Here is a 27,384-nt window from a genome sequence, read left to right as displayed (position 1 = left end):
CCAAGCGGAGCTTCCCAGTCAACAACCGATTGCTCTGGACTGTTGTCCTTGGAGCTCCTTCCTTCGATGGAGGGATTTCACGCGTCATCCGTCTCCGCGACCCCACGATACTGGAACCCAGCGCATGTCGAAGTGTTCACTCCACCACCAGCTCCACCTCGTTCACAACTCAATCCACCGCCTTGTGGCCGCTAACTACACCCGTTCGCTTCATGGTCGGAACTCGACAGGCCGTAGTCGGAGACGGCTGGACGCCGCTATCCATGAACATGACGCTGAAGTACACCAAGCTGAGCTGCGGCCTCAGCGCCAAAAGCTGCCGCTCTCCGCAGCAACTTGCCGTGGCTCGAACGCAGTTGGACGTGCTCCGAGTGCTGAAGGAGGAGGGGCTGGCTGCAGTCGACGCCAGGGACGCCAAAACGTACGCTTCCGCCTTGGTTCTGGCAGCAAAGAGGGGTCACACCAGCAACGTGCGCTGTCTTCTGGATCGAGGCGTCGGCGTCGACGCCATGGATAAGGACGGGAGTTCTGCACTGCACGTGGTTGCGACCTTCGGTCGACTGGAGATCTGCGAGCTGCTACTGAACGCTGGGGCCGCAGTCAACCGCACAGACGGGAGCTCATGCACGTCGTTGATACTCGCCACAAGACAGGGCCATGCAGACATTGTGCAGGCTTTAGTGGGTCGACGTGCAGCTCTTGAAGTGCAGAACACAAAAGGGGAGACTGCTCTCAGTGTTGCAGTGCAGTGTGGTCAACTGGCAGTCACTCGGCTGCTGCTTAGTGCCGGTGCGAGGGTGGATACGGTGGATGCTGACGGGATGACGCCGCTCATGTTCGCCTCGAGGAACGGCCAATTGGCGCTGGTGGAGCTTCTGGTCGCTCGAGGGGCGAGTCTCGAGAAGTTCTGCAAGTCTGGGTACTCTGCTCTCCACTTCGCAGCTGGACATGGACGACTGGAGGTCGTTCGAGAGCTGCTGAGTGCCGGGGCGGATCTCATGGCGCGTGACAGCGTCAAAGGCTTGACGCCGCTCATGTACGCGGCGGTGCATGGCCACGCCTACATTGTCAAGGACCTGCTGCCCTATTTGTTCCAGTTCGGAGACGACGCCATCGAGACGAAGAGCAAGAAAGGGTGCACAGCTCTGTACCTGGCGGCGGTGAAGCGCCACGTAGCGGTGTGTCAACTGCTGCTGGATGTCGGCGGAGCTGACGTAGATTGTGCCGAGTGGAGGGGGGACACGCCCCTGATGGCTGCTGCCAAGCGAGGGTTCGTGGACGTTGTCGATGTGCTTTTGAGTCGCGGGGCGACTGTCGAGGCGGTCAATGGTGACGGCAACAGGGCGCTGGAGATCGCGGCTCGCAACGGACGAGCTGCAGTGGCCCGACTCTTGCTGGAGAACGGAGCGTTCGTCGACGCGCCCAACAAAACGCGCGGATACACTGCACTCTTCACCGCAGCTCTGCGTGGTCGAATCGAGGTGGTTCACCTGCTTTTGAGTCACGGGGCGAATGTCAAGGCCCAAAGCAGCAACGGGGACACGCCGTTGCTTCTTGCTGCCACTCAAGGGCGACTGGAAGTCGTGCGAGTCCTCCTTGCCAGTGGCGCTGTACCGACAGTCAAGAATGCAGCGGGGGAGACGCCGCTGTCTCGCGCAGTCGCTGGAGGATACGTTGAAGTGGCAGCGCTGCTGAGGATCGCTTCCGGGAACAAGAGCCGAGGAGCTCTCGCACCAAAACCGGCGGTTCGGCAGTCAACTGGGTCTCTCAATGACTACCACAGAGGCAGCCAATGCATCCGACCAGCCTGCAAGGCCCCCGAGACGAGGTCGTGCGGTTAATTTTTATTTTACTAGTTGTCTTTCGACGTGAACACTGCAGCTTTGGTTTTAGGAAACAATGAATCCTAGCTTTTTTAGGATTCAATGAATCCTATTTCTTATAGGTTATCAGGAAAGTATCCTGGTTCAGGAATCCTGAACCCTGAATCGGGATTCCATTATTCTCCGCCGTGTCAAGTAAAGAGGCAGTTGTCTGTGTCATACCACTGCAGCACATACCTCAGATGCATTTACAGGTATGATACCTGTAAATGCATCGTGGTGACTTGAAAGTTTTGCTAACTTCTGACTCAGAAGTACTTCTGAGTCAAAAAATGATGGTACTGTACCACTCAAGTGTGCGGATTACGGGCCTTTGAGTTAGCAAAATGCCAAAAAGACTGCCGAAAGTTTGGATCTTGGTCTTGTACAGCTCGGCACTAGTGTACGATCGTGAACTGCGACTGCGTACTCTGCACTAGTCGCGTGCCCTGGATCTATAAGAACTACAATGTATCCGATAGGACGTGCGCGGCGCGAGGCTCACAACAGCTCACGGTCGGGAAGTTTTCCTCCGAACGACTTTCCTGCCGTCGCCCTTCGAGAGTGGGGCCAACTCGGTCGAAGCCCCCCGCATCAGAAGTCAGAGAGCTCCTCACGATGAATCAAGTGGAAGGTCCAGACACACCCTCAGGCAATCAAAACATTCCCACAGTCGTCTCGAGCCGCTCGAGCGTCGAGCTTTTTCCGGAGGTTAAGTTGAACACAAGTTGTCAACGAAGGTGACACTCTCTGAACAAACTTCAAGCCTATTCCGTTGTTATCCGTGCTAACTAAGAACGAGTTTCAAACGCTAAGGCTGCTTAACTACGCATACAAAATACGTGCGTACGGTTGCCGGCACCGACTACTTACAAGCTGTACATCTTGATCTTCATGAAGATGGCGGCCGTGAGGAAGCCCAGCGTGGTCATGATGCCGCCGAGGAACACCGGCAGCTTGTAGCCGAGCGATGTGTCCACGATGGCCGTGCCGATAGCGAAGTTGAGCAGCTGGCCGAAGCAGTTGGCCGAGTTCAGGGCACCCACGTACATGCCGATCTCGATGTCGTCGCCCATCACGTGGATAATGACCGGCACGATGCAAGAGAACCAGACGGCGGAGGTCATGCCACAGATAGCGACGACGAACACGTCGAAGCCCTTGTTGCTGACCCAGGCCATGATGAGCAGGAACATCTGCGGCACGGTGGACAGCGTGAGCACCCACTTGAGGCCGATCTTGCTTACAAGGAAGGGCAGGCACCACGAGTACACGTAGCCGACAATGTTGTAGGCCAGGTCGGCGTCGCCGCCGGCAAGACTGACACCGTCGTTGTAGGCGTTCTGCTCGTCCGAGCAGGGGTCGCATTTGTCGGCGTTCTCCGACGTTCCGCCGTACACCTCAAGGCCAAAGAACTGCCCCTTGTTGCCGTTGTAGGCCGTGTAGCCGTACTGCACGAAGAAGAAGCCGATAGCGTACACCACCAGCACCGGGGGCAGGGTCTTGATACCAAGCCAAACCGAGTAGAACGCGCCTTTGACCTGGGCCCAAGCAGTGGACTGGGCCAACTTGCTGGGGTCCAACGGCGTCTCGTGGGCGAAAATGGTCGCGACGGCAACGCACACGATCATAATGACGGACAGCGTGCCCATGAACCAGTGCATAGTGAGGTAGGCAGCTCCAAATGCGCGGATGTAGACAGCCACGACGATCGATCCCAGCGTCGACCAGGCCTGGCCGAGAGCGGCACCGGTCGTCTGCCGGTCACCGGCAAAGTCGGCGACGAGCAGCATGGCCGGCGTCTGCACGATGTTGACGGTGATGTCCATCCAGGCGTAGAAAATGATCGTGAACACCGACGTCCACGTGCGGTTGTCGGTGCCAGAGTCGCCGAGAGCTTCGCCGATCTCACTCGTGTAGCCCATGGCGATCCAGCAGATAACGCTGAGGATGCCAGCAACGACAAGGTACGGACGGCGACGGCCGAAGCGGGAGGTGGTGCGATCGCTGAAGACGCCGACACTGGGGCCGACGATGACGCCGACAATGGGGCCGATGAACTGCGTCGCTTGCACGGCGGAGTTCGACAGCATGGTCGACAAGTACGGGCCCAGAGCGGCCCACTGCGCCGACCAGGCCATGTTGATCGCCATACGCGGCATCGACACCGCGAGCAGCAGCCAGATCGACGGGTGGGTGAGCGGCGGCTCGTCGCCTTGGACCGAGCCCGGCTTGGGCGAGGCGTGGAGTTCGTAGCCCGGGGTGCCGGCTTCGATGTCCTTCATGGTTCCGACTGGAGGGCGGTGCTTGGGAGGAAGCAAGTTGAGGAGTGCGAGTCGACCAGGAAGCCGTTCTGCCGTTCGGCAAATCAAATCGGTCAAGGGCTAAAGCCAAGCGTCTTGTTAGGCTCGGTCTCAGTTGAGTTGAAGTCTCGATACATTCGTTAGATCCTAGCTAGAATAGCTACGGCACCGGGCAAGTCGCCAGGACTTGCAGCCTTCCGGCCTAGCACATGTCAAGTCGATCGCCGGGATTCCGCCGAGACTCGGCAGCGCCGAGCTGCACTTTGGTCCTGCAGTAGCCTAACATGTCCAGCCTGTAGGACTGTGGCAGGAAGGAACGATATAGCAAATCCTTGAACAGGACCAGAGTCTTTTTTGCAGGAGCCATCACGCGGCGACGACGATAGATTAATCGTGAGTGGGATCAAAACTGACAGACGGTCTCGGCGTAGCGCTTCACCGGATGGCAATCATTGTTGTGTGGAGGCTTGCACTTGCACTTTGGCTTGAACTTCGCCGTGCAGGCCTCCCCCCCCAGCTTTGTGCAGGTAAACACGCTGGATCGCGTGATGTTTCACAGGCGAGAGTTTGGATCCTGAAGCGACGTGCAGATAGAGCAGTCCAGCCTGCCATGTATATGCGCCAAGGGTCTTCGAAGGAGATGCGGAGCTGCACTGCACCCTGCTCCTGTAGAGCAGAGGTGCTCGTGAAAGTGGCATTGCAGGAAATGGCCGAGCCCGGCCGCTGTTGAGGGTCTTGAGCCGGCCTACCCCGATCTCTTATGCATGTATCGCCACCACTGATGTCAGGCAGGCGCTGGCTGCGTGCTTCAGCGCATTGACAAGAAGGCGACTAGCAGAATGACATGCAACCCTTGCCTATTTAGCGTTAGCCTCCAGCTCAGTATTTATTTATTTATTGCATTCGTCGAACTATAGCACTGTACTACAGTACATCTTGCAGCGCGCAATGCGAGCTGCGCATTGGCGCTGATTTCGACAGACTCTGTGGATGCCCCATCAGTCCGATTCGGATCCGCGCTCTTCGACTCGGATCCCGGAGCCTCCGAGTCCGAGGGTGTGCACATAGTTTCGAGTGCTGTTAAACGATCATCCAACTTCAACTTCCCCTCAAAAACGCCTCCACGCATATCCGATTGCTGAAGTCGATTGCTCTCTGCTTCCCGGAAGGGATATGATTGGCTAGCTCAGAAGAACTCTTGCTCAACGCCGCCAAGGGCTGTGGTAGCTGTCACTGCTCGTGCATGACAAGACCCTAGTGGTTGCCAGCCGAGTGCGTACATTGCTCTCGTGTCATGGAGAATGCATATTGCACTCTGCAAGTCACTGCAGTTCAGGATGGAGGTCTCTTCAATTCGTCTCTGTGCCTTTCTGCAGAGTTGGGCGATTTGTGAACTGGAAATGCCGACGCGCTCGCCGTGTACGGTGTGTACCGCGCTGTTGAAGTTGGCCGCAAATGTACGCCTGATGCGCAAGTACCGGTCACCGGAACGGACGGCGTTACTGCAACATAATTTCGACAACATGACGGCTCTTACAGCGACACGAGAGCAACATATCACTCCCAGAACAGCCCAAAGCAACACAATACACTCTATAAAGCGACTTGAGAAATAATGGCCGGGACGGCCTCAAATCCTTGAAAGATAGTGCCAAGCTCGGGTTAGAGATGCCATGGCGCCTAGAACAAATAGCCTGTTGCCCACGACACCACCCCGAAAAGCTTAGAATATGCTTCATCTTAATGATGCACCCCTTTGACCCCGCTACTTGTTGGGGCTTGCCATGAGCAAGATTCATTTGGTTTGGTATCATGGGTTTGGTTTCACCCCTCCCCAAAACCCTATTCCCCTGCTTATGTTGAGGTAACGACTTCCCCCGGAACGGACAAACTTTACCCAGAGCCACAGCGCGGGTCTCGACTCTCGAGACTTGTTTGGGCGCTGCAGTACATGCGCTGTATCACATACCGAAGATTCTTGCCACGAGTGTACATGTGAAGCGCTGAACGGTTTGTCTATACATGTACGTACATACCCCCCCCCCCCCCCCGTGATCGGCCACGCGAAAAGGACAATTTTAGGACCATTTTCAAATCTGCCTGCTTTTCCAGTGTACTTCGACGAAGCATCGTCGATTCTGACCACCAACTTGATGGCAACAAGCCCTAAATCAAGAACCTCACCCATGATGCTTGGATCCTCTGACACAGGCCCGGTCGAGAGCAAATGGAGATCATGCCCATCGGACCTTCCGAGTTGACATTTGTTGATGCATCACCGCGAGGCCTGCCGGAATGAAGTCAGAACACATCTCCTCAATTCAACCTGCCGATGGGGGCAGCGTGCTGAGCACTATCCTGCCGTCAGACAATCGCAATCCATGTACATGTATTAATACATGCACAGCATGTAAAAGCAACGAGGCTGTGTGCGGCAGTGTTTAACTTCTGCTGGATTCTGTAGCGCTTGGCCGTTCTCCCTAGCGCTGCAAGTCTACTTTGCCCAACTGCAGAACACTTTAGCCATGCCCTTGGTAGTAATAATGCGGCAGATTGCATCGAATGCACTGGATGCTGTTCACCACACGCTCTTCCCACACTCGCTACGTGGACGAGGGATTCCAGCAGTCGCCCTCACACTGTGAGGGCGACTGCTGTGAGGCTCACAGGGATAGAAGACTGCCGGGCCGGTTCACAGAAGTCGACTCGACTTCGCCGTGGGGGCGAGCCCGCCGGATTTGCCTGAACGTGAGCGATTACTTCAACTTGAAGCGTCCAAGCGCTTCCACTCAAATCTGATTGCCTTGTGGTTTGTCCGCACTTCCGGTCGCGAACCCTAAATTACGGGAAAACGTCAAAAGGTGTATGAATTTGAAACATTTTGTCAAAAGCGGTTAACTCGTGTCATTAGGTGTATGCTAGGTTGTCGGTATGATAGTATGTGTATGTGGTTCCAAGCGCACTAAGGAGCATGATAAAGCTGCATCAGCAACGAATGCGGTGACTGGTGTGTGGGCTTAGATCCAAATCCATAAAACCCGGGGTTAGGAAGGCTTCTACCTGATGCAACTAGCCCGGTTCGTGGTGTCCATGACTTTGATAGCGAATTGTACGGCTGAGGGACTACAATGAACGTCGTTATCCATCGTAGCCAGGCCTCAGCGTTGCCACAGTTCTACAATACCTACACTCTCTTCCGGTTGGGGGCTCTCACTAGAGCTCCTTCACCTCCGAAATTCAGATGCAAAAGCTACCTAGTACAGCCATGCTATAGACGCTTGCGGTTTGCGTTGGTAGTTCCTTGAAGCCACAATAGCGAAGTTGTCGAGTACAGTTGCTCTATATGCTATTATTAGTTGACCGTGTTCGCTACGAGCGTGTCGTTAATAAGCTACTGTGCTTGGAAGCTCGATCCTGGGTCGACCTCGGCCGAAATACCGCGGCAACCAAAACGTGTGTCAGTACGTGTGTGATGAGATATGACGCGACGTGACGCCCACGACCACTACACCTATTGACAAAGTTTTCCCAACGTATACACCTTTTGACGTTTTCCCCTAAATTACCCCACAGCTGACCCAAACTGAGCCAAGATCGCCGTGGTTGAAGCAAAATGTTACAGAGCTTTCGCGTTTTGCTCAGGAAAGCCAAGCAGCAGCCCAGATGGTTCAGAAATAGGAGCCCTGCTCAGCTCCTCCCCCTCAAATCTGAAGCAAAGTCTGCTTGGGTAAAAGGCGTCGAAGCGGCGCAACAATGGCCGAGCTCCGAGCTAGTAGCTTGCTATAAATGTGCAGTCGCTCGCAATTCATGCATGTTTTAACTGCAAACGTACACTTGGCAAATTAACCAACAAAATGACGCGAGTTATACAGTCTGTGGCACAGATGCCAGCGCACCAATGGCGTTGCACATAAATCTACGAAGCAAGGTCTCTTTTGTCTCCGCTCTGTCCCTGCAACAACCAACACCGCCGACGCGTCTGAAGCAGCAGCTCATTCCTCAATTTGCTTTCTACAGCAAAGCCTCCTCCTCCACTCGACCCCCGTCTGAAGCGCCCGAGGACTGTTAACAGCACCATGAAGGACATTGAGGCCGGCACTCCCGGCTACGAACTCCACGCGTCTCCCAAGCCGGGCTCCGTCGCCGCCACCGGCAATGAGGAGCCGCTGCCGCACCCGTCAATCTGGCTTGTTTGGTGCGAACGCTCAGTAGTTTGTAAGTTGTTTTGAAAATGTATTCCGTTTTGGTTCCCTTCGTTTTCAGCAAGCATTTTGAAACACCTACAGGCGCACTGCATCACGCCGTGCACTTTTCCTATTCTCATTTGCCACAACGAAACACTGACGTTACGGATACTTTCGATGCTCGATTTCGCTAGTGGCAACGGCGTGACGCAACGACTCGTGGAAACTACTAGTAAATCTAAAGGGGCGTAGATGCCGGTCCTTGTCTGTAGGTTACTACTAGTACTCAAGCAGCTAGTCTAGTAACTTACTAGACTAGCTGCTTGAGTAAATCAAGGAGCTGTAGATGGAATCGGCTGTGCTACACAATAAACAAGAACTTCAGCACACATACATGTAACAAAATGGGAGTTTGATATTTTAGACCACTCCACCCGCTACGACTCCGCTTTCGTCTTTTCCTCCGTCGACCGTGCGTGTGGTTCAACGACGTCTTCTTTTGGCTCCTCTGTAGACTCCACCTTGAGTGCCTCTTTGCTATTCACATCCTCATCAGTCACATTCTCTGATCTCACGGCCTCGCTTTCTTTCTTTGAGACTTCAGCCGTGGCCTCGCTGCTTGCGTTGGTCTCAGTCGTGACATCCGGGGAGACTTCACCCAACGGCTCCGGTGCAGCCTCGCTGGTGCAATGTTCTGAACCACTAGCACAGGGCTTAGCTTCCTCTTCAACATCCTCCATCTTGACGTCGGTATCGTTGCTCTCTTCGTTCGCCTCGACCTCTGTTGATACCGACTTGGGATCTGTTTCAGCAGGGCCAGCTTTGTCACTAGCGCCATTGCTTTCCTCCTGTACACTTGATCTACCGTCTGCGGTCTCGTCGTGTGCACTCGCGTTTCTGTCTTCAGTTTTAACATTCTCCGACTTCGCAGCCATATCAGCGTCATCAGCTTTACCGACGCTCGTTTCAGCTTCCAGCTTGACGCTTGAGACAGCCTTTACCTTGACGTCAGCGGCAACCTTCTTCTGTTCATCGATAGCTTCAGCCTTGACGTCGGATGGCAGTACAACGAACAACTCTTTTTGAACGACGGGGCACTTGGACAGCAGGGGCTCGTAGAATAGCCGACAACCGGCAAATACCGGACTATTCCAAAGCGCTTCAAATATCTCAAATGAAGAGCAGCACTCGCGCAACACACCTAGAGTTTTTCTGAGATATGAGGAGAGCATTGCGTCAACACCAGCTCCAGCACCTCCCTTCTCAACCATAGCGAACAGCGACGACAGCACCATTGCTGTCTTCTCATGGAAAACTTGAATCGGGAAGCTATTTACCACATGCTGTCGTTTGAGCTTCTTTGAGGATGTTTCCCCCTCGTTCTCTTCCTCGGCAGCATCGATTTCACCATCGGCGAAATGCACGACCGACCCTGTCACCTTCTTAGCAGCTAGGATGCGATTTGACAAAACTTCCACGAAAAACTTGTCGAAAATCTGCTTCCACGCTGCCAGTGCTTGCAGCTGCTCGCTTAGCGTCATCGTCACCTCGCCATTTTCTGCAGAGTTCGATCCACCATCGTTACTGTTGGAGCTGTTGCTACTAGCTGCCACCGCCTTCACCTGCTCGAGTAATACTTCTGCCACTGCATGGAGAAGTACGCGATCACGTAGAAGCGATTCGTCCTCAGCTGATACCAAGTGATGAAGCAGCTGGGCCCCCGCATCGATCTGGTTGTCGACTAGACACTGCACAACAAATGACTTAGCCATGGCACGAATCGCCGAGCTCGCACGCAAGACGTTGTCCCAGAGCATGGCCCCAAGGACGTCCTCCTTCGCCTTTGTCTTCAAGTCGCGCTGCAGCCCCGCCGGGAATGCGTAATACACACGGAAACCGACCATCGTACGCAAGAGAAGCGGTAATACAACGCGCATCGTAACCACCTGCGGAGCGCGCAGCACGAAGTCCTGCTTCCGAATCATGCGGCGCACGCTGGAGGGGTTTCCAATTTGAAGAAGCTGTACGAGTGCGCGGCAGATAAGATTGTCCGTGGGAAGCTCTCTCTTTTGCCAGCACAGCACCAGGTTTTTCATAAGAGCGTCACAAATAAGCTGCTTCACGAGCGGGTCCGACAAAATCAGCGCTACATCCGCCAGCATTTCGTTGCACATGCCCTCCGGGATCATTCCTGACTGGTCCACATCTCCGAAATCCTTGATTGTCACGACGCCCGAGCTCGTAAGCATGCTGAGTGCTTCGCTGGTGGGACCAGTTGCAGTCTTGCGGCGTTTTTTCGTGCGAATACGCTGGGGTTCACCGCGCAACGACGTAGCATGTCGCTCAATCAGCTCATTGCCACGCTTCCCGATGCGCTTTCCCTCTTTGTAGAAGATAGTCGTGTCCGGGTTAAACGTCATGCAATTCCGAATCATGAGGTTGAAGTCCGCCACAAAGGAATCGAGGGTTTTGTACTTGCCCCGCTTCGCTTTCTTTCGCATCGTTGATAGGTCCATTGGATCCTTGATGATTTCTCGATACTTGGGCACGTCATCTGGCACTGGTTCCGCAAAAATTAAGCGAGCATCGATCTTTGCAATCTTGTCCAATACAGCAAGCAGCTCGTCCACAGGAGGCGGCCCCAACACCACTTCAAAATTCTCCTCTTCTTCTTCTGCACCACCTTTCTTGCGAAACTTCTTGTTCGGCGGAAGGTCCGCTGTACGTAGTCGGCCAATGAAGCCTAGCAGTTCGTGGAGCTGAGTGATTTCGAGCGTCTGGTTCTTCAACGCGCGATCCAAAAACCAGATAAACTTGTGCAGTGGGTCCGTCCGAAGGAGTGGCGTTGTCTTGTCACGCTGAAGGTTAGCAAGGTCACTGCGCATCGCACCCAGCAGGGATACATAGTCCACATACTCTTTAGGGTGGTTATTTGTAGCGCTACCGGGAATGTTCGCAGTCACAATGTAATTCCGCCAGATCTCCAAAGTTGCCAAATACAATGGCTCTGAGTCGCCAAGCATCTCCACCAGCTTCACCAGCGCAGGGTTATCCCTACGACGTTCATCGGGTGAATACGACGGTCTCCGTTCACTGCTAAATCCAGACGCTGATGCTGACGAGCCAGCAGCATCCGCAGAAGACGGAACGTGACTCGAGACATTCCACAGACTCCCGCCGGCCGATTCATCCAAGCTGCGTTTCCTGTTCTGGTTTCCCGTTCGCATACTATTATTGCTGTTTCTCCTCGATAACGACCGATGGGTCGTCGCTGACCCCGACGTCGGATGGTTGAGATACCACTCGAGCTGGTCAGCCACGTATTCGCGCGTGCACTCCTCCACCAGGAGCTGCAGCTCTCTTCTGTCCACCTGCAAGATTTTTCTCCTGACGTGCACGGGCAATTCGGACAGGATACGCCGGTTCTCCGTCAGCTCGCGCAGGTACAGCTCGGGTGTGTCCTCCTGTCTCGCCAGCACCGCAATCGGAATCGCTCGGAGCTCTCGGAATTCAATGTATGGGAACGTCTGCTCCAGCACGCGGGGCAGCTCGCTCTGAGGCAAATCGGCAATACGTAGCAGCATCTCTTTCTTCATCTGCTCCAGCAGCGACTGGTACACACTGGAGCGAGGCACCTGCAGCAGATCCAGCAGCTGCACAGCAGGAGCGAAGGTCGTTGGTTTCTCCTTCCTCTTCTCCTTCTTGCGCACAAATAGCTGCGCGTGGGCTTCCGCGACGCCGTGGGCCGCCTGGAAGTCGCGGATGGCCACCTCGATGTTGGGTGCTGTACTCAGCAGCTCCTTGACGGCGGCGCCGCCCCGCGCACCGATCAGCAGCTTCTTCTGAGCCTCCTCGGTCGCCGAGGACACGGACATGGAGCGCGGCAGCTTGAGCTTGAGCCGCAGCTTCAGGGCGTCGCCTGCCGCCTCGCTCATACTGCTCTGCACTATGGGGTTCGTCTGGGGGAGCAAGAGCTGGAGCTGGAGCCTTGGAGCCTTGGAGCGGGGCCTTGGACTGACGCTGGCGACTGGCTTGGACTTGTGGAGGAGAGGGGAAATTCAATACTAAGCGGACGCCCAGTGCGGAAGTGCAGAGTGATTGTTTAGACTTGACGTTTGTAAGGGGGATGAAGCGGCTGGTCTATTCGTACTTAAGCTGAGTGCGCACTGCGCAATGCACACCCGGCCATCCAAAGCGCGATCTGTATTGAGCAAGACCAGAAACGCGGGGCAACATGGTGTCGATCCGGAACGCGACGGTGCGTGCGCTGTGCTCCACGTGGGGGCTCGAGCGTTGCGTAGCTGCGTTCCCCACACGCAGATCTACCAGAACGCAGAACGGAGAAGCTCGAAGCCCCCTACAGGCTGCGCAATATCGTGAACTGACGTGGTGGCCCCCCCTCTCGGTGTGTCATTGTAGGCGGACGACCTGCTGCAGGTGCAGAACTCCAACCTCTGGTGCCTGCCCGAGAACTACCAGATGAAGTACTACTACTACCACATCATGACGTGGCCTCAGCTGCTCTACGTGGCTGAGGAGCGCGGCGGCAAGATCGTCGGCTACGTCCTGGCCAAGATGTGCGTCCTCTAAGCCAGCCATCAACACAGGGAGGAAGCTTTGGACTGACGTGACGGCTGTTGCTGCTGCAGGGAGGAGGAGGCGTCGGTGCCGCACGGCCACATCACGTCGCTGGCGGTGCTGCGCACGCACCGCAAGTGCGGCCTGGCCACCAAGCTCATGCAGGCTGCCCGTACGTAGCTGTTCTGCTGAGAAGGAAGGAGGGAATGAGGATGTCTGACAGGTTGATGGTGTCGTTTGCTATTCTACAGAGCGCGCCATGGTGGAGAGCTTTGGCGCCGAGTACGTGTCGCTCCACGTGCGTGAGGGCAACGTGGCGGCTATCCACCTGTACCGCAAGACGCTCAAGTACCAGTACGTGAAGCGATAACATGGATGGTAGCTGGAGTGGGGCGCTGACTTGGATTATGCTTGCTCTGTTGCTGCAGGGTTTACGACATTGAGAAGGGATACTACGCCGACGGAGAGGACGCCTACGACATGCGCATGCCGTTCACGGAGAAGTGCAACCAGGCGTTCGCTTCGCAGGTCAACCGCTTCAAGAAGGTGCTGGCGGAGAAGGATGGCGAGAAGGAGGCCAAGGCTCTCAAGGAGGCTTCTGCTTAATTGCGCAGCACCAGGCTGCGTGCGGCGGAAAGATAAGTGGCGCACTGAAATGGTGGCGACCTGTTAGACGCAATAGTGCTGCTGAGGAGGAGGATACGGCAAGGGTGATCGATGGCTAACGTAGATATTTAGCAGCTGACCGGCCCAGCCCTTTTGTTTTGTTTCTGAGCTGCGAGTATTTGATCTCACCTGCCATGGTAGTAGTACCTTAACAGTGTATGGACGAGTGTGAAGCTACCCTTCAGCTTCCTGTGATGCTAACTCCTTAGTTGTTTCCCCTGAAGTATCGCTAGATGTGGGCACTTCAACTCTTTCGACAGGACTTGTATCTCTGATTTGCTCTGTGGCCGGGGGAACCTCTTGGAGTTTGTGTTTTTCACTCGGTTCTGGTTGCTCGCTTCGCGATGCGGATTCCGCTACTTGGGCCTCAGGAATCGTGGAGCTGATGGGAACGCTTGCATTTGCGTTTTCATCAGCCGTGCTGCCCCCAGATTTGCCTGCAGAAGTATTGGTGGGTACTGCAGTGGGCTCCTCTGCGGGCTCCATAGTGGACACATCGATGTTGTTGATTTCATTCGATGGTGATGCATCCGATGGCAGCTCATGGTGGGTTGCCTTGTCTTCAGGGCCAGGCGTTATACATGTTGAAGTAACTACTTGGGTCTCCGAATGCTGGGCAGACTTGGGTGCTGCTTCGTTAGAATCAGTCTCGCTGACAACGGCACCGTCGCCATCGGCAGCAGTTGAGAAGTCGATCTCGCCACCCAGCGAGGCATCTTCATTGGGCAAACTGCCGGGGTATTCAGTAACGCCATTTGGTTCTTGTGTGGCGTTGTGGTTTTGAGCAGGAGTGAGCTCGACGTCATTTTTTACAGTAGGTCGCTCCGTCGTCTCCGCTCTTACGCGACGTGCTAGCGCACATGCTTCAGTCAGTTCCAGTGTTGTTTTCTTTTGTGTTTCGGCTGGTGTTGCACTTTGAACGGCGTCTTGCTTGGCGGGTTTGCTATTGCGGTCCTTACTTGAACCATGTGCATGTAGGGCCGATCGAGTGGCAATTTGCTTGGGTGGAGATGGAAGGGATCGCAGCCGCGGCCTGGTGTTTTCTTCAACGCCGACGATCTTCACGTTCTCCGTTGGCTTCAGTAATTTTGGAGTCTTGGCAGATTCAGCCTCCAGCATCGGTACCGGAGCGACAACAGCCGTCATTGGTATCGCTACGTGAGTTTTTCGCCTTCGCGTGGAGTGCACGTGGACCCAACAGATCGGACAGAAGTGTAAGCTTTCCTCACACTGCTGGCACTCGAGTACAGCACGCTGATCCCCACACTCCTCGCACCGTCCGCGACGAATTGCACGACCACGAACCATCACAAAGAACTCGGCCCTCAGCTCACGCGCACACTTCCGTCCTTGCATTCCCCGTGCATAGCGTTGTATCGTCATTGTTGCTTGCTGCTCGCGTGTGATGCGAGCTCGCTGTTCCACCTTTCGTTGGGCGATTTCTAGTGCCAACTGAGTGTTTGCCTCGACCTGAGACTCCATTTCGTGGACGCGGCGCTCAACTTGCGCGGTCAAAGCTTTAATTCGCTGCTCAATGTCCTGCTCTAGACTCTTCGTGCGTGCAGCACGCTTCGCTCGCTGCTGTAGCTCGTACAAATCGCGATTAGCGACCACCTCTGACGTGCACACTGGGAAGACGTCGCCCTCGTTCCTGAAATTACTGCGGAACTCTGCTCTATAAAGGTTCTCAATGAACAGAGCCCCGCTGGTAACCAAGTGTGACTGCGTACAATGAGCACGCCACCATTCAGACGCCTCGTCGTCGGTAACAGGCTTAATCGGTTGATGATGCTGTTCTGTGCTTTTGGCTCCTACTAGGAAACGCTGGATTTCTTCGGAGGGCCACAAGGAAGCCAAACAGGAACTGTCTGTTGAACTTGTAGATCCGTCCTCCTTTTGGTTGTCGTGTCCACTGCGAGGCCACACCCAAATGCTGTTCTCGTCCTCCCAAGGACTTTTTGCTACCACCATGCATCGAATATCGCGCTCGTCACCAGCAAGCTGGGTCTGCCACCAATGCTGTTTGTCTAGAACCGAGCACACTGCTCGGCGGTGGTGATTCCAAGCCTGAATCCGTCTCGCTGGATCCCACTTCTCCACTTGACTTGCAGCTTGCTGGTTGTCCTCTTTCGGGGCTGTCATTTGTTCGGGTGCTTCACTTTGAAGGTGCTTCAGACGATTATCACAGCTTGCTATGAGTTGAGCTGACAAGAGATCTCGTTCTGGACGAGAAGCACGAGCTTCGCGCTCGTGGCGATGCACACGCTGCGCAGTGGCGAGCTTCATGGCTACCACCTGCTCGTACAATTCCCGCCGCCGGTTAATGGCTAGCTTTGAGCCCTCCGTCACACCACTACGCTTCTGTTTGGTGGTAGACTCGAGTTTGGCTTTCTCCTGTGCTGCCTTCCGCTTGATGCTGCCACAGCAAATAGCACAAGTGAGATCACCGATGAATTTAACGTGAAGTAGACCATAGGAAGTACACAATGCACATACCGTTCCTGGATTGCCTTGCGTCTTGACACAAATGCTTCATCATCAGCCGATGGAGCCGTGTGGGCTGCAGCAGATGCAGACTGCTCCTTGCTCAAGAAAAGTGAGAGCGAGCGTTGCGATCTATTAGTGGCCTTCTCGTCATGTTTCCATCGACTAAACTGGGCTTTAGCGCCCGAAGTTTCGAGCTCCAAAGGGTTGAACGTGTAGATACGGTCGCTTGGATCAAGGATCACAGTGTTGTCATCATTTAAGGGGGATGCCGACTGGGTCGTAGCGCGCCAAGCTCGTTGAAGCACCCTTGCGGAGTGCTGCTGTTGGAAAACTCGCACCCTCTCTAGGTCTGCTGCACTGGTATGCTGCAAGAAGTAAAGTTCCTGCTCGTTGCGCCAGATCCGGATCTGCCGACGCCTGGTGGCTTGCTGGAAGCTTTCCTACACGGTGTTACCAATACCAATTTCAGCAGACTTGTTAGACATCGCAAGGAACAAAAGCATTTGGAGCTTGGTCTTACTGTACCTGCTCTCGAGAGAACTTTCGCAGTTCAGCAAACTCTCGACGCGAGAAGCGGCCACGCTGCAGAGCCTGAATCTTGGTGACGGCTCTCTGTCCGATGATTCCAACGCACGAGGTGAGTGACAACAGGTCCCGTTACCAGCACTGAGGCAATCAAAAGTTTCTCACAATGCCTCGACGTTGCTGCCGCCGCCATCGAAAGCCTCGGAATCGCGCCTGGATGCAAGTTGCCGCTTGGTTCTCCGTTGACATCGACACCTACTTGGCTTGTGAGCTGCACGAGAGCTCTGAATCTTGAAACGACGCGCCTGCTGAACTAAGGACGGAAGATGGCTACAGCGTTGTGGTCATCATAATATTATTCGGACCGACTACGACTGGCAATTGCAGCCCTCGCTCGCGTTCGAGCTCAAGTTGCTCGCTTGCTCGCTGGTGGCTGTTAGATACTACTATCTATGAAATAATAAGTGGGCGAGGAGCGCAAGCTTCTCGCGAGCTCACCGTCGTCCGCCAGGTGACACACATACACCAAAATTGACGCACCGGGCTATGACAACTAGCTGGGGTCTCGGTATGCTGCTGTACTGCAGCACGAATAGCTTCGAGCTTCACTGGGCTATTTGAGTACTCCTTCGATGCGAGGCGTCAACTTCATCCTTGCTCTCGTTGGGGTGTTGGGCTAGTAAATAAGGTTGAGGGCGGCCTCAATCAAAACTTGACCGGCGCAGCGCGCAGTCCATCGAGTCCACTGACGACGGTGACGTAGCTTCGAGAATAGGCACGAAATCGTCGCTCATCTTGAGGGTCTGCTGGCCCACTCCTTCTTCTTCATCATCGTCCTCCTCCTCGATCAGGACGTTCATGCTCTCGCGGCACAGAAGTTTTGCGATAGTCGGAGTGAACTGGATTCGGGTCGACTCCCGCTCGAGCTCCTCATCAAACTCGTCGTCCGACTCAAAATCGTCGTCGCTCTCACTGTCCGACATGGATTGAGAAACCTCCTTGATGCCGGCGAGCTGCCTCTTTCGCTGCTCCATCTGCCACTGCTGCCGTTGCTGCTCGCGAGCCTTGTCCGATTTGGCCTCCTCCTCCTCCTCGTCGCTTTCACTGTCGCTGAAGCTAAATCGCGAGTTCTCGCGCTGGTCAAGAGTGCTGGAAGCCGTGCTCGAAAGCGCGACCGAGTTGTTCGCAGACTTTTTCCTCTTGTCCAGCGAGTCTCTCTCATCATCGTCGAAATCCATGCGTGAACTCTCACGAGGATCCAAGTGGCTCGACAAGACGCTCAACTTCGAATCATTACCGGTCCAGCGCTTACTTACCCGCTGTCGGTTGTCGTACTCATCCAGATCATCATCATCACCTTCCTGCGGAGCCTGGGGGTTCGACGACCACGACGACATCGAGGACCTTGATGACCGCGATATTCTTGACGTTCTCGAGATCTCCGCCATCTTCATCTTTGAGCGTTCTGAAATCGTCACATAAGCACAAAACGTCAGCCTCACAGTATAGCGCGCTACCAGAGACAATCAACCAACTTCACTTACCGAGCTCTGACCTCATCATGGTGCCGCGATTTGCGTACGATGCATCCATTCCATTTGCAACTGCCACTGGGGGAGGCACTGCAGTCGCCGGGGGCGGTCTGGCCACTGCCGACGGCGACTCTAGGTCGCTGAAGGCCGCGGCGTCTTCGTTCGACGCTCGCTTCGGCAGTGGCGAGGTCACGGGGGAGGCGGACACATCACTGGCAGGTTCCGAGTCATCGATGGACTCGTTTGACGTCGCGCTAGCACTATTGTCCCGGGGCGTCTTGGGCGTGGTGGGGGACCGCTTCTGGTCATCGTCCTTGTCACTTCCCGAACGGTTACTGCCGCCGCTGCTGCCCAGAACAGTTGAATTCACCGGTCGTCCGTCAAAGCGCCTAGCAGATCTGTGGTACTTGTGGTCGCGACGCGAGGCCTTCTTGAACGCCCGCGCTGCGATCTCCTCGGGGGATTCCTCAGCCGGGAGACTCAGGTACGAGTCGCTCATCTGGTGGTTACGCGGTCGGTTGGTGGTGTCTTCACCCTCACCCTGCTCGGGGTGTCGGCTCTGTATCCTGGGCTTGGAGGGGTCAACGAGTCTCATCTGTAGTCGGATGCGGCCCGCGTCCTTCTTGCCGAGCTTGAGATCGACCCACTTGTCGACGGTCGCCGGTCCCTGCAGCGCCAGGTGCTTGAGCGAGATCCAGCACGCGCCGATGGCGGGGGACGACATGAGCCGCGCCGACTTGACGCGGATGCTCAGCACGTCCTCGCTCGGGTCCAGCACGGGGATGTCGAACTTCTCGTTCCAGACGGGGTTGGAGTTCTTGCCCTTCTGCACCTGCGTCTTGAGCACGCGTATGCGGCTGCCCCCGCCGCTGGCGCCCAGGTCCCCTTCGGACGAGGACGTGGGAGGCAGCGGCGTGGTCGGGGGTACGGCCGTGTTGCCCCCGAACGGCGAGTGCAGTAGGCCGCCGAGACTGTGGCTTGAGCCGGACGACGTGAGTCGGAGCGTGTGGCGCGCGAAGGCGCCGCTGCCGCGCACCATCTCGGTGCCGCCCACGTAGAGCTTGCAGTAGGTGCCGTGGCTGGACACATGGCGCAGGTCCTCGGCCGCGTGCACGCGGAGCAGCAGGCGGCACGGCTTGGGCGGGCGGGCGAAGTACGACGAGCTGGACGCCGGCCGCTCGTACGCGGCGTCCATCGCCGAGGAAGAGGAGGACCCCACAATGGGCGGAGAGGCCTACACGGCGAGCAAGCGCGCGAGTACTCGACGGTGCGAGTGACGGCAGGACGAGGCAGGGCGCCGTCCGTCCGTGGAGCTCGAGCTGTTCTCCCTCGCTCTCTCCGGTCTCAGAGACCGAGGGCTGATCTGGCTTTGGCGATGGTGCAGCTGTGTGCGACTTGTGTCATCTCTGTGCGTTCCGCTCTCTGGCACTTTCGCCAGGAGCATAGTGAAGCCTAGTCTGACATACTGAGCGCCAGATCCGTATACTTTAATCAAGATGAAGGATGTGCACGGTCGAGACGGGGCAGAAAATAGGCGACGTTCCGTAATAAGTGGGGACGTCCACATACTCACGTCGATAAGTGCTGTTTCAGAACGATACTCTTTCTGGGACACCCGGCTGATTGATGAAACAGCCGAGAGGTTTTAGCCCACAATCCCTTGCCACAGTGGATCGACACAGCTAACGTAGCATACCAGGCAGCAGCCAAGTTCCGCCGCAGCATGACGTGGAGGATGATGCCGGAGCAAGCAACACGGCGACCTGCGGGGCGCAATCGCGGATTTCTAGGTGTGTGCCCGACAGCTCTTCCTAACCTGCTGCCGCAACGCTCATTTCGCTGGCATTTTGGTGCCGCGAGCCGGCGTTCAAGCGCGTTGAAGCCCTCGCTGATCGAACGAAACCACTGGATATTTTCAGAGATCATCACTTGTAACGGGTCAAGCGGCGCTGGTGCCGATGGAGCGAGCCGCTAACGCACCGCAACGGCCATGCTGACCACCAGCGAGCACTTACAAGACGCACACAGCCAACGAACCGCCCTTACAACGCACCGCCGCCAGCTCGCCGAGATCGACGGTCCTACACCGTTTGAGGTGAGCCCCTTGCTTGATGCATTCGACGCATTGTACATTTCGGGGCGGTGCTCTGCAGGCGCACGTTGGTTGCTCACCGCAGTGACCGCCGCCTCTGGCGACTGAGTTCGTGGCGACAAGGCAACTGGCGCGCCTCCACACCAAGAACGGAGCACTCTCTGCAAACACGGCAAGACGAGCGAGTCGCGCGGGCTCAGCAGCTGTGCTGCAGCGGGCATCCGAGCGGACAACCGCAACTGCGGCAGTCTTTCCGAGCATCTGTCTTGTGCAACGTATGCCCGAAGATTAGTCGAACGCACCACACAATCAACACACAATCCGAGCAGCTCAGCTGAGGCTCACCTCGTTGCAGTGGCGGCGGTCCATGGCCGGCGACGACGCTGTGGCCGAGGCGCCGTTCTGCGTCGCGTGCCGCCGCTCGAGCGCCGTCAAGTGGCGGAAGCACGTCTTCTCTCGCGGCCACCAGCGCGCGGCGCAGCAGTTCCTTCTGCGGCACGCGGGCAAACTGCAGGAGCTCTGCGATGCCGCGACCACCACAGCACTCGCGTCCGATGTGAACTGGTGGCGCTGCGTCTTCTGCGACGTAGCGCTGGCCACGGCCGACGCAGTGGCGCACTTCGGTGGAGACGGGCACAGGGCGCAGGTGGAGGCGTTCTGCCGCCACCACCGCTGCGATGCGGACCGCCAGACGAGGCCCCAGCTCTGGCTGCAGGCGGCCAAGCGGCGAGAGGTACGCTGCTGCTCTCCTCAAGGTGGAGTGAACCGGTGGAGTGAACCGGTGGAGTCTCACGGCTGTTGCTCTGCGTGGAGCAGCTTGAGGCGGCCCTGAACAATGGACGAGCTGCAGAGGAACAACAGGCTGCAGAGCAGAAGCAGGAGCTGGAGCCGGTGGACCAGGCAGCGAGTGAACGGGTCGAGGCGTTTTTGTCGTCCGCTGCCTCCAGGCTGCAAGAAGTGCAGATGGAGAGACGGTGGACTGTGGAGGATACTAATGCTGCGGTGGGGCCGGCGACCCGAAAACATCAGCAGGAGGCTCTGTTGGGACCACAGTTGGCGCTGGCCACGGCACCGAGTCGCTCCAAAACCGTCTCGTCGGCTGAAGGAGTGCTGCAGAACCCTCTTGGTCGGCACGAAGGCAAGCGTGTGTGGGGAGGCGGCATTGTAAAGCTGCGGAAGAGCGAGTGGATACCGTGGGCGATAGATCAACTCGTAAAGGAGGAGCAGGCTGACCACCCGGAAACGCAGCACGCCGGGAAGGACGGCCCCGCGTTTGTGCATCGCGTGACTGAGCTTGCGCGAGGCGAAGGACTGAGCTCAATTGCGTCGGTGTCGTGGGGAGCTGGTGTGGGGAATGTACACACGGCGGCGGTGCCACCCTGGATGGTGCAGACAGAGGAGGAGTACAAGAAGTGCAACCTCCGCGAGCAAGCTGCACCAACATCGTCTTCACTGACCAAGACGGCAGACGACAGAGCTGAAGCAACAACCACCAAGCGGCGAGATATCTTCTCGGAGCTCCAATCGAAGTCGGAGTACGGCCCAGATTGGCTACCGAACTTCGGTGGGGTATGGCAGGAGGGACCTCGCTCCAAAACGAAGCAAGCTTTCAGAAAAGCAACAGGGGTAACAAAACCTTCGCGCGACCAAACTTCCCTTCGGCCGACGGAGCACCAAAAACCAAGGATGCCATTGCAAACTGGTGCACCGCCCACAAAGTCATTGTCGCAACCTTTGCCGCCAAGACCACCGCCAGCACCGACAGCAGATCAGCAGCACACTGGAAATCACGTGTTGAGTCCTGATGCGGTGCCGATAAAGCCGCAACGAGAGGCACCAGTGTTACCATCGCAAGCGCCCGCAACGGATAATAGTAAGACAGCAGACCCATTAGACGCCAAGAAGCAAGCGCTGTTGGCCCAAAAAGAACGCTTGCGCGCAAAGATGGCAGCGCGACGGAGGAAACAATAAGATAATAGAAGTAGTAAAGGACTACGCTGCCGTCCATTTAAACCGTCGACCACATTTGCTTGCTTGCCGCCTCGAAGTGAGAATTCTTCTCCGTACGAAGGTTCATGGAGGCTGCCAGTAGGTCGCACAGGTCTGACATACTCATTTGGGACGGCCCACGCTTCACAAGACCTCCGTCACACAGGACCGGGTTGTCGTCCACCTTCACGGTGCAAGGGATGGATAGCACGTAGCGGGCCAGCCGCGCCAGGAAAGGGTACTTCATGCGCATATTTTGCCACCACTCCAACGGGTTGGCACGCAACACGATACGACCTTCTTCTTGGAAAAACGATACCTCCACCTCCAGCAGGTTGCTCGACTTGGTGATCTCCAACGAGGATTTAGAGCTCAGCAGCATTTCTTCTTGTGCGCACGATGCTAGGTTCGCTTGGAGATCATCCCACAGGTCGGTGCTTTTCCCCACACCGCTCCCATCCAAGTGGCTGTTGTCTTCGTCCAAAGAGATCGAGCTGTCACCAATATCATTTCCGCTCTCCTTGTCTTTCATCTTGGTGCCAGCAATGTTTGCAGCCTCCGATTTGACGATATCCCAGAACTCGTGTTGGGGTAGCGAACCCTTGATAATGAACGACCGCGTCCGAGGGTCCAAAATTGTAGCAGACCACAACAGGTTGAAGGTTTGACGCTTCTCCACGCTCCAGCTATCATCTGGAACCGAGAACAAATGCCCGAAGCACGCAGACAAGTTGGCAAACGCTAAATCTCTCAGCGCCTCGATGTCTTCTGGTACTTCTTCCAATGCCTCCGTGTTGCTCTTTTTGGCAAGGTTGCTTCCAGATGCGGCGTTGGAGGGGCCAATACCGACTGTATTAGAGTCACGTAGCTTTTCAATCAGCGTAAAAACTGAGGGAACGATCAGCGACGACACAACATACTTCTCGCCATCCAACTTCGCAGTGGCCTCGGCGAATGGCTTCAGTATCACCGTGAGGTAGCGAACTCGGGCCCACTCGTACCGAGTTAACGATGACAACTGGATGAGCTTAGAGAAGTCCGAGTCATTGTCCTTGTGCAACAAGAAATACTTCTTGAGTGCCGCTCTCATGTCTTCAACAAACGCGAGTACGGAATGAATCCCGCCCACCGATATCGCCATTTCTCGCAAGCGGTCGGTGAACAAACGTTCAAACGAGTCAGCGCTCATAGTCGATTGTTCCACCGCTAACCTCCGCAGCACCACTCGCGACTTTGGTGCTTGCTTGAAATGCGCTACCAAGTACATGACTTTGTTCATGAGGTCGCGGTACGTATGCCCCGTAAGACTCGTAGGCAGTTCTTCCAAAATACTGGAAGTAGTCTCCACTGCCGACACGCCGCAAAAAGCGTCACTTGACGAACCCACCGCCATTGCCGCAGAGCTGCTCTCGACGTATTCACCTTGATCTAGTCGCCGACATTGGAAACCCGTAGAACCAGCAATGTCTGCGTCGGCGACTACGTTGCTACCTAGGCAGTAGCTGCCACATACGTCAACTCCATTAATCGTTGCAATCATGATTTGTTGTAGCACCGTTGGGACACTCTCCAAGAGATGCAGCTTATGGTCCGTCCAAGAGGGGTCGTATCCGCTACACGGGGGTTCCACAGCGAGAAGTTGGGGCATGTATCGACAAGGTTGGACACGACACATCGCCTTCTTCAGCTCTTTGTCTCCTGCCAGCTCCGCCGCAACCGATTTGCCTTGGCCTATGCGGTAGCTGCCTATCGACGAGACGTGCAGACACCGCCGGAAAGGATTGAACTCTTGGTCCAGCCCAACCGCAAACAGCGCAAGAAACACCATGTCATTGTCGCCGCGAGGAGAATATCCTGCGGGCGACGCAGATTCTAGCGCAGATCTAGATTGTTCACCAGTTGAATTCGATGATCGCCATTCAGATATCATGAGGTGCGAGAAGTCCGTCATCTTCATCTGCATGACAGTGCGCACCTTGACCTCCGCAGCCAGCTTCTTCGCGTAGCCAAACGCGATCTCCTTCGCAAACATGGCAAAGCTGTTGGAGTCGTCCATGTATCCACCCTCGCCTCCAGAGCACTCCACCATAAGATTTCGAAACGCATGGCTCGAGCACAACTCGAATGGCAGCATTTCGTACAGACAGAGGTACCCCAACGCCTCGCGCACCTTCTCGGGGTTAAAGTTGCCAGATCCAGCGACGCTCGAGACCCCAGCAGCCCCAACTCCAGCTACAGCTGCCGCCGCCGGTCGACTCGCTGCTTGATGCTGCTGATGCAATGAGCTCCCCACTGTAGCCAGCGAATAGTCCGCGAACAAGTGCGTCTGGTGCTCTCCTCGCTTCGCCTTCTTCGCCACAGGCGTGCGAATTGTAGTCGTTGACTGCGCACCGCCGTCTTCAAATTGTGTCTGCACCTTGGCCACATCTTGCTCACCGTTGACAGCCGTAGCATCAGCTGACACCGCAACATCAGCACCAGTGGGCAGAGCCTGCGCTACCACCTTCTTCTTCCTGCCTCTCTTCTTGATGCCCATCACGCGGTGCATCTGCACGCTCTTCTTCTCGCCCGCGTGCTTCGCGTACACGTCCGGGTGGTTCTCCTTCAGGTGGCGCCACAGATTGGACGTCACGCTCTTGCTGAAGCGCACGCACGTCTTGCGCTCGAGTTTGCCCTGCTGCCGGCACAGCTTGCACTTGGCGATGGACGACTCCTCCCGCTTCTTGGCGCTGAAGCTCTCCTCCACCTCGTACCAGCGGTACACGGCCGACACGTTGCTGGAGCCTGCGGCTTTGGGCTTCGGGCCGGCGGTGGCGGCGGCGGCTCCTGCAGCTGTTGGGACTGATCCTGTTGTTGCTGTTGCTGGCTGGGAGCTGGCGCTGCTGTCGAGGGGAGTGGCGGCCGCTGACGCTGCGTCGGGGGCGGCGAGGAGCTCGGGGGCGTGTCTGAGCGGGGCCTCGGCGGTGGTGAGTAGCGCCAGCGCCTCCTCGTCGTCCTTGGACGCGTCGATGGCCAGCGTCATGTCGACGACCTGCTCGGCCGCGGAGTCCGCATAGAGGGCGGAAGTTGGAGTGCCCGGCGCTAGGTGCGATGACATCGAATCGCGGAGGCCGGCGGCGATTCAATGGTGAATTTTGCAGTGGAATGAATTGTGGAGGTTGTGGATTGTTGATAATATAGTTTAATTCATTGAATTTTATAGTAAAGTGTATTAAGTTTACAAAAGAAGGCTCTATCCAGAAACGGGACGAAGGCCCCCAACGATTTCTGAATGACCGTGGGTTTGCTTGCTGTAAGCATCCAGAGAAAGGGGGTACTATTAATTGTCTGCAGTTTCCCAGCCAAGTCACTTTAGCAATTGTTTTTGACAGCAACGATTCAAAGCGAGATGGTTGGACCGGTGGTTAAGTGTTGGCTCCGCTGCTGAGTACGTGTTAGTCCTACCAAAGCTGTGCGCAGGAAAAAAGAGATATTTGTGTGCAGCACACCAAATATTGAACAGAATGTGTACTCTCTTTGGTGGGATGTCCCGACCTTGGGATTTTCCCCTTCACAGCCTCTCTCAGTCCCAAGCCGGGACGAGATTAAGGGTACTCACGCGGCGGTGTGGGCTGACGTGCTACGCACACTGCAGATACACACAGCTTGAGCATTCGCTTTCTAGATTATCTAGCTTTCTTTATAGATGACAGCATTCCTACTGGCTTACAACCATGTGGTTCTCATTGTCAGGATGCAGTCAAAGCCCCACATTAGAGGTCTAAAGTTCAAGTTGTACCCATTGCCAATCTATGCAAACAACACCGCGCAAAATGTATAGCCCCACAAAGGGGCGAGAAAATCAAAAAGCCGCGACCGCGGAGCTTTCATTTGCAGACTCTCCGCATCCAGCTCAAGCCGCCCAAGCCACCCCAGACCCCAACCCACCAGCCCACCAGCCATGCCCTCCAGCAGAGCCCCATCCTCGAAAGCCAAGCCATTGGCGGCCCCTTGCCCGCAGCTGCCACGTCCGGTGGACGTCCACGCGGCGCGCGGCTTGCAGCGCACCACGTTCGACGGTGTGATGGTCATCACGTCCAACGCGCCAGACACGTTGGCGTGGTGCATGTCCGTGCATCTGGTGCCCTCGTCACTCCTGTGCCCCAAGTGCACACACGCGATGCGGTTGGACGTCACGCACGAGCGTTGGCGCTGCTCGCGCGCGGCGTGCCGCACGGAACGGAGCGTCCGCACGGGCTCCTTCTTTGCGAAGAACAAGCTCCCGCTGCGTAAGCTCGTCCGCCTGCTCCTCCACTGGTGTGCGCGTACGGCCGTCACCTCCGCCGCGCACATGGTGGGGGTGAACGAGCAGGCAGCGATGCAATGGTACACTTATTGCAGAGACATCTGCTCGAAGGAAACGCTCTCCATCCCGATGGAGGTTGGGGGCGAGGGTCACGTCGTGGAGATCGACGAAACCTCGCTCAAGAAAAAGTCGAAGTATAACAGGGGCCGCCGCTTCCCCGACTACTAGCTGTTCGGCGGCGTCGACCGCACAACGAACCGCTGGTTCGGCATCGTGACGTACGAGGATCGCACGAAGCCCACGTTGTCCGCGCTGATCAAGAAGCACATCAAGGCCGGGTACGTCACTTTTTTCTGGTGTAATTATTTACTTTTATTATCTATTTGCTAATTTTCAATAATTTGTTTTATTGTAGAACGACAATTATAAGTGATCAATTCGCATCGTACGTCTCCGTCATTGGCAAGCACACCCTTGCCAACAACCGCCTGCTCCGTGACAAGAACTACAAGCACCTGTGGGTTAACCACAGCGAGACCTACGTGGACCCGGTCACAGGCGCCCACACGAACCGGATTGAGGGCGCTGGGAGATCCGGGTGAAGCACCACGTTAAGGTGTGACTCTATACTACATATCAACTGTATTGTTGTTTAGCGCTGACTGTTTTTCTGTAGGCAATGCGTGGCATGAAAAAGACCCTTCTTCCCATGTACTTGAACGAGTATCTGTGGCGGAGCTCGTTCACCCCGCCGCAGGCCACGCCGACGGATTTGCTGCGCTCGCTGGTGACGGGCATCGTGAAGTACTACTACTGATACATAGTTGGCAAGGCAGCATACATGTAATCTGTAATCAAAAGATTGTTGCCTTTGTAGCTCA

At 55.9% G+C, this 27,384-nt stretch overlaps 7 protein-coding genes across 7 annotated transcripts; 3 read left to right on the top strand and 4 right to left on the bottom strand.

The window, feature by feature from the left end:
- Window positions 1-2,614: 2,614 nt before the first annotated feature.
- PHYSODRAFT_549315 (hypothetical protein) lies at window positions 2,615-4,147 on the bottom strand (the record flags this gene model as incomplete). The annotated part of the gene is made up of 1 exon (XM_009536567.1): window positions 2,615-4,147. One exon carries the CDS (start codon window positions 4,145-4,147, stop codon window positions 2,732-2,734), a length of 1,416 nt encoding a protein of 471 aa, XP_009534862.1. The 3' UTR covers window positions 2,615-2,731.
- Window positions 4,148-8,786: 4,639 nt separating this feature from the next.
- PHYSODRAFT_338700 (hypothetical protein) lies at window positions 8,787-12,284 on the bottom strand (the record flags this gene model as incomplete). Its single annotated transcript, XM_009536566.1, has 1 exon — window positions 8,787-12,284. The coding sequence occupies one exon, from the start codon at window positions 12,282-12,284 to the stop codon at window positions 8,787-8,789; it is 3,498 nt and encodes a 1,165-aa protein (XP_009534861.1).
- A 274-nt stretch (window positions 12,285-12,558) lies between these two features.
- PHYSODRAFT_564396 (hypothetical protein) lies at window positions 12,559-13,533 on the top strand (the record flags this gene model as incomplete). The annotated part of the gene is made up of 5 exons (XM_009536565.1): window positions 12,559-12,607; window positions 12,769-12,926; window positions 12,999-13,099; window positions 13,179-13,281; window positions 13,356-13,533. Exons 1-5 carry the CDS (start codon window positions 12,584-12,586, stop codon window positions 13,531-13,533), a joined length of 564 nt encoding a protein of 187 aa, XP_009534860.1. The 5' UTR covers window positions 12,559-12,583.
- A 1,214-nt stretch (window positions 13,534-14,747) lies between these two features.
- On the bottom strand, window positions 14,748-15,735 carry PHYSODRAFT_318450 (hypothetical protein; the record flags this gene model as incomplete). Its single annotated transcript, XM_009536564.1, has 3 exons — window positions 14,748-14,764; window positions 14,823-15,425; window positions 15,471-15,735. The coding sequence occupies 3 exons, from the start codon at window positions 15,733-15,735 to the stop codon at window positions 14,748-14,750; spliced, it is 885 nt and encodes a 294-aa protein (XP_009534859.1).
- Window positions 15,736-20,605: 4,870 nt separating this feature from the next.
- Window positions 20,606-21,774, top strand: PHYSODRAFT_396936 (hypothetical protein; the record flags this gene model as incomplete). Its single annotated transcript, XM_009536563.1, has 3 exons — window positions 20,606-20,962; window positions 21,046-21,186; window positions 21,259-21,774. Coding segments are annotated over 3 exons (1,014 nt in total), but the record flags the coding sequence as incomplete, so codon positions are not given.
- Window positions 21,775-22,237: 463 nt separating this feature from the next.
- On the bottom strand, window positions 22,238-25,315 carry PHYSODRAFT_564389 (hypothetical protein; the record flags this gene model as incomplete). The annotated part of the gene is made up of 3 exons (XM_009536562.1): window positions 22,238-24,649; window positions 24,683-25,015; window positions 25,061-25,315. 3 exons carry the CDS (start codon window positions 25,313-25,315, stop codon window positions 22,238-22,240), a joined length of 3,000 nt encoding a protein of 999 aa, XP_009534857.1.
- Window positions 25,316-26,158: 843 nt separating this feature from the next.
- PHYSODRAFT_262161 (hypothetical protein) lies at window positions 26,159-27,320 on the top strand (the record flags this gene model as incomplete). The annotated part of the gene is made up of 4 exons (XM_009536561.1): window positions 26,159-26,638; window positions 26,732-26,841; window positions 26,919-27,054; window positions 27,180-27,320. The coding sequence occupies 4 exons, from the start codon at window positions 26,159-26,161 to the stop codon at window positions 27,318-27,320; spliced, it is 867 nt and encodes a 288-aa protein (XP_009534856.1).
- Between the last annotated feature and the right edge of the window lie 64 nt (window positions 27,321-27,384).

The sequence above is a fragment of the Phytophthora sojae genome (genome assembly GCF_000149755.1).
Source record: "Phytophthora sojae unplaced genomic scaffold PHYSOscaffold_9, whole genome shotgun sequence".
NCBI lineage: Eukaryota > Oomycota > Peronosporomycetes > Peronosporales > Peronosporaceae > Phytophthora > Phytophthora sojae.
This window is presented reverse-complemented; position numbering and strand designations above follow the sequence as displayed.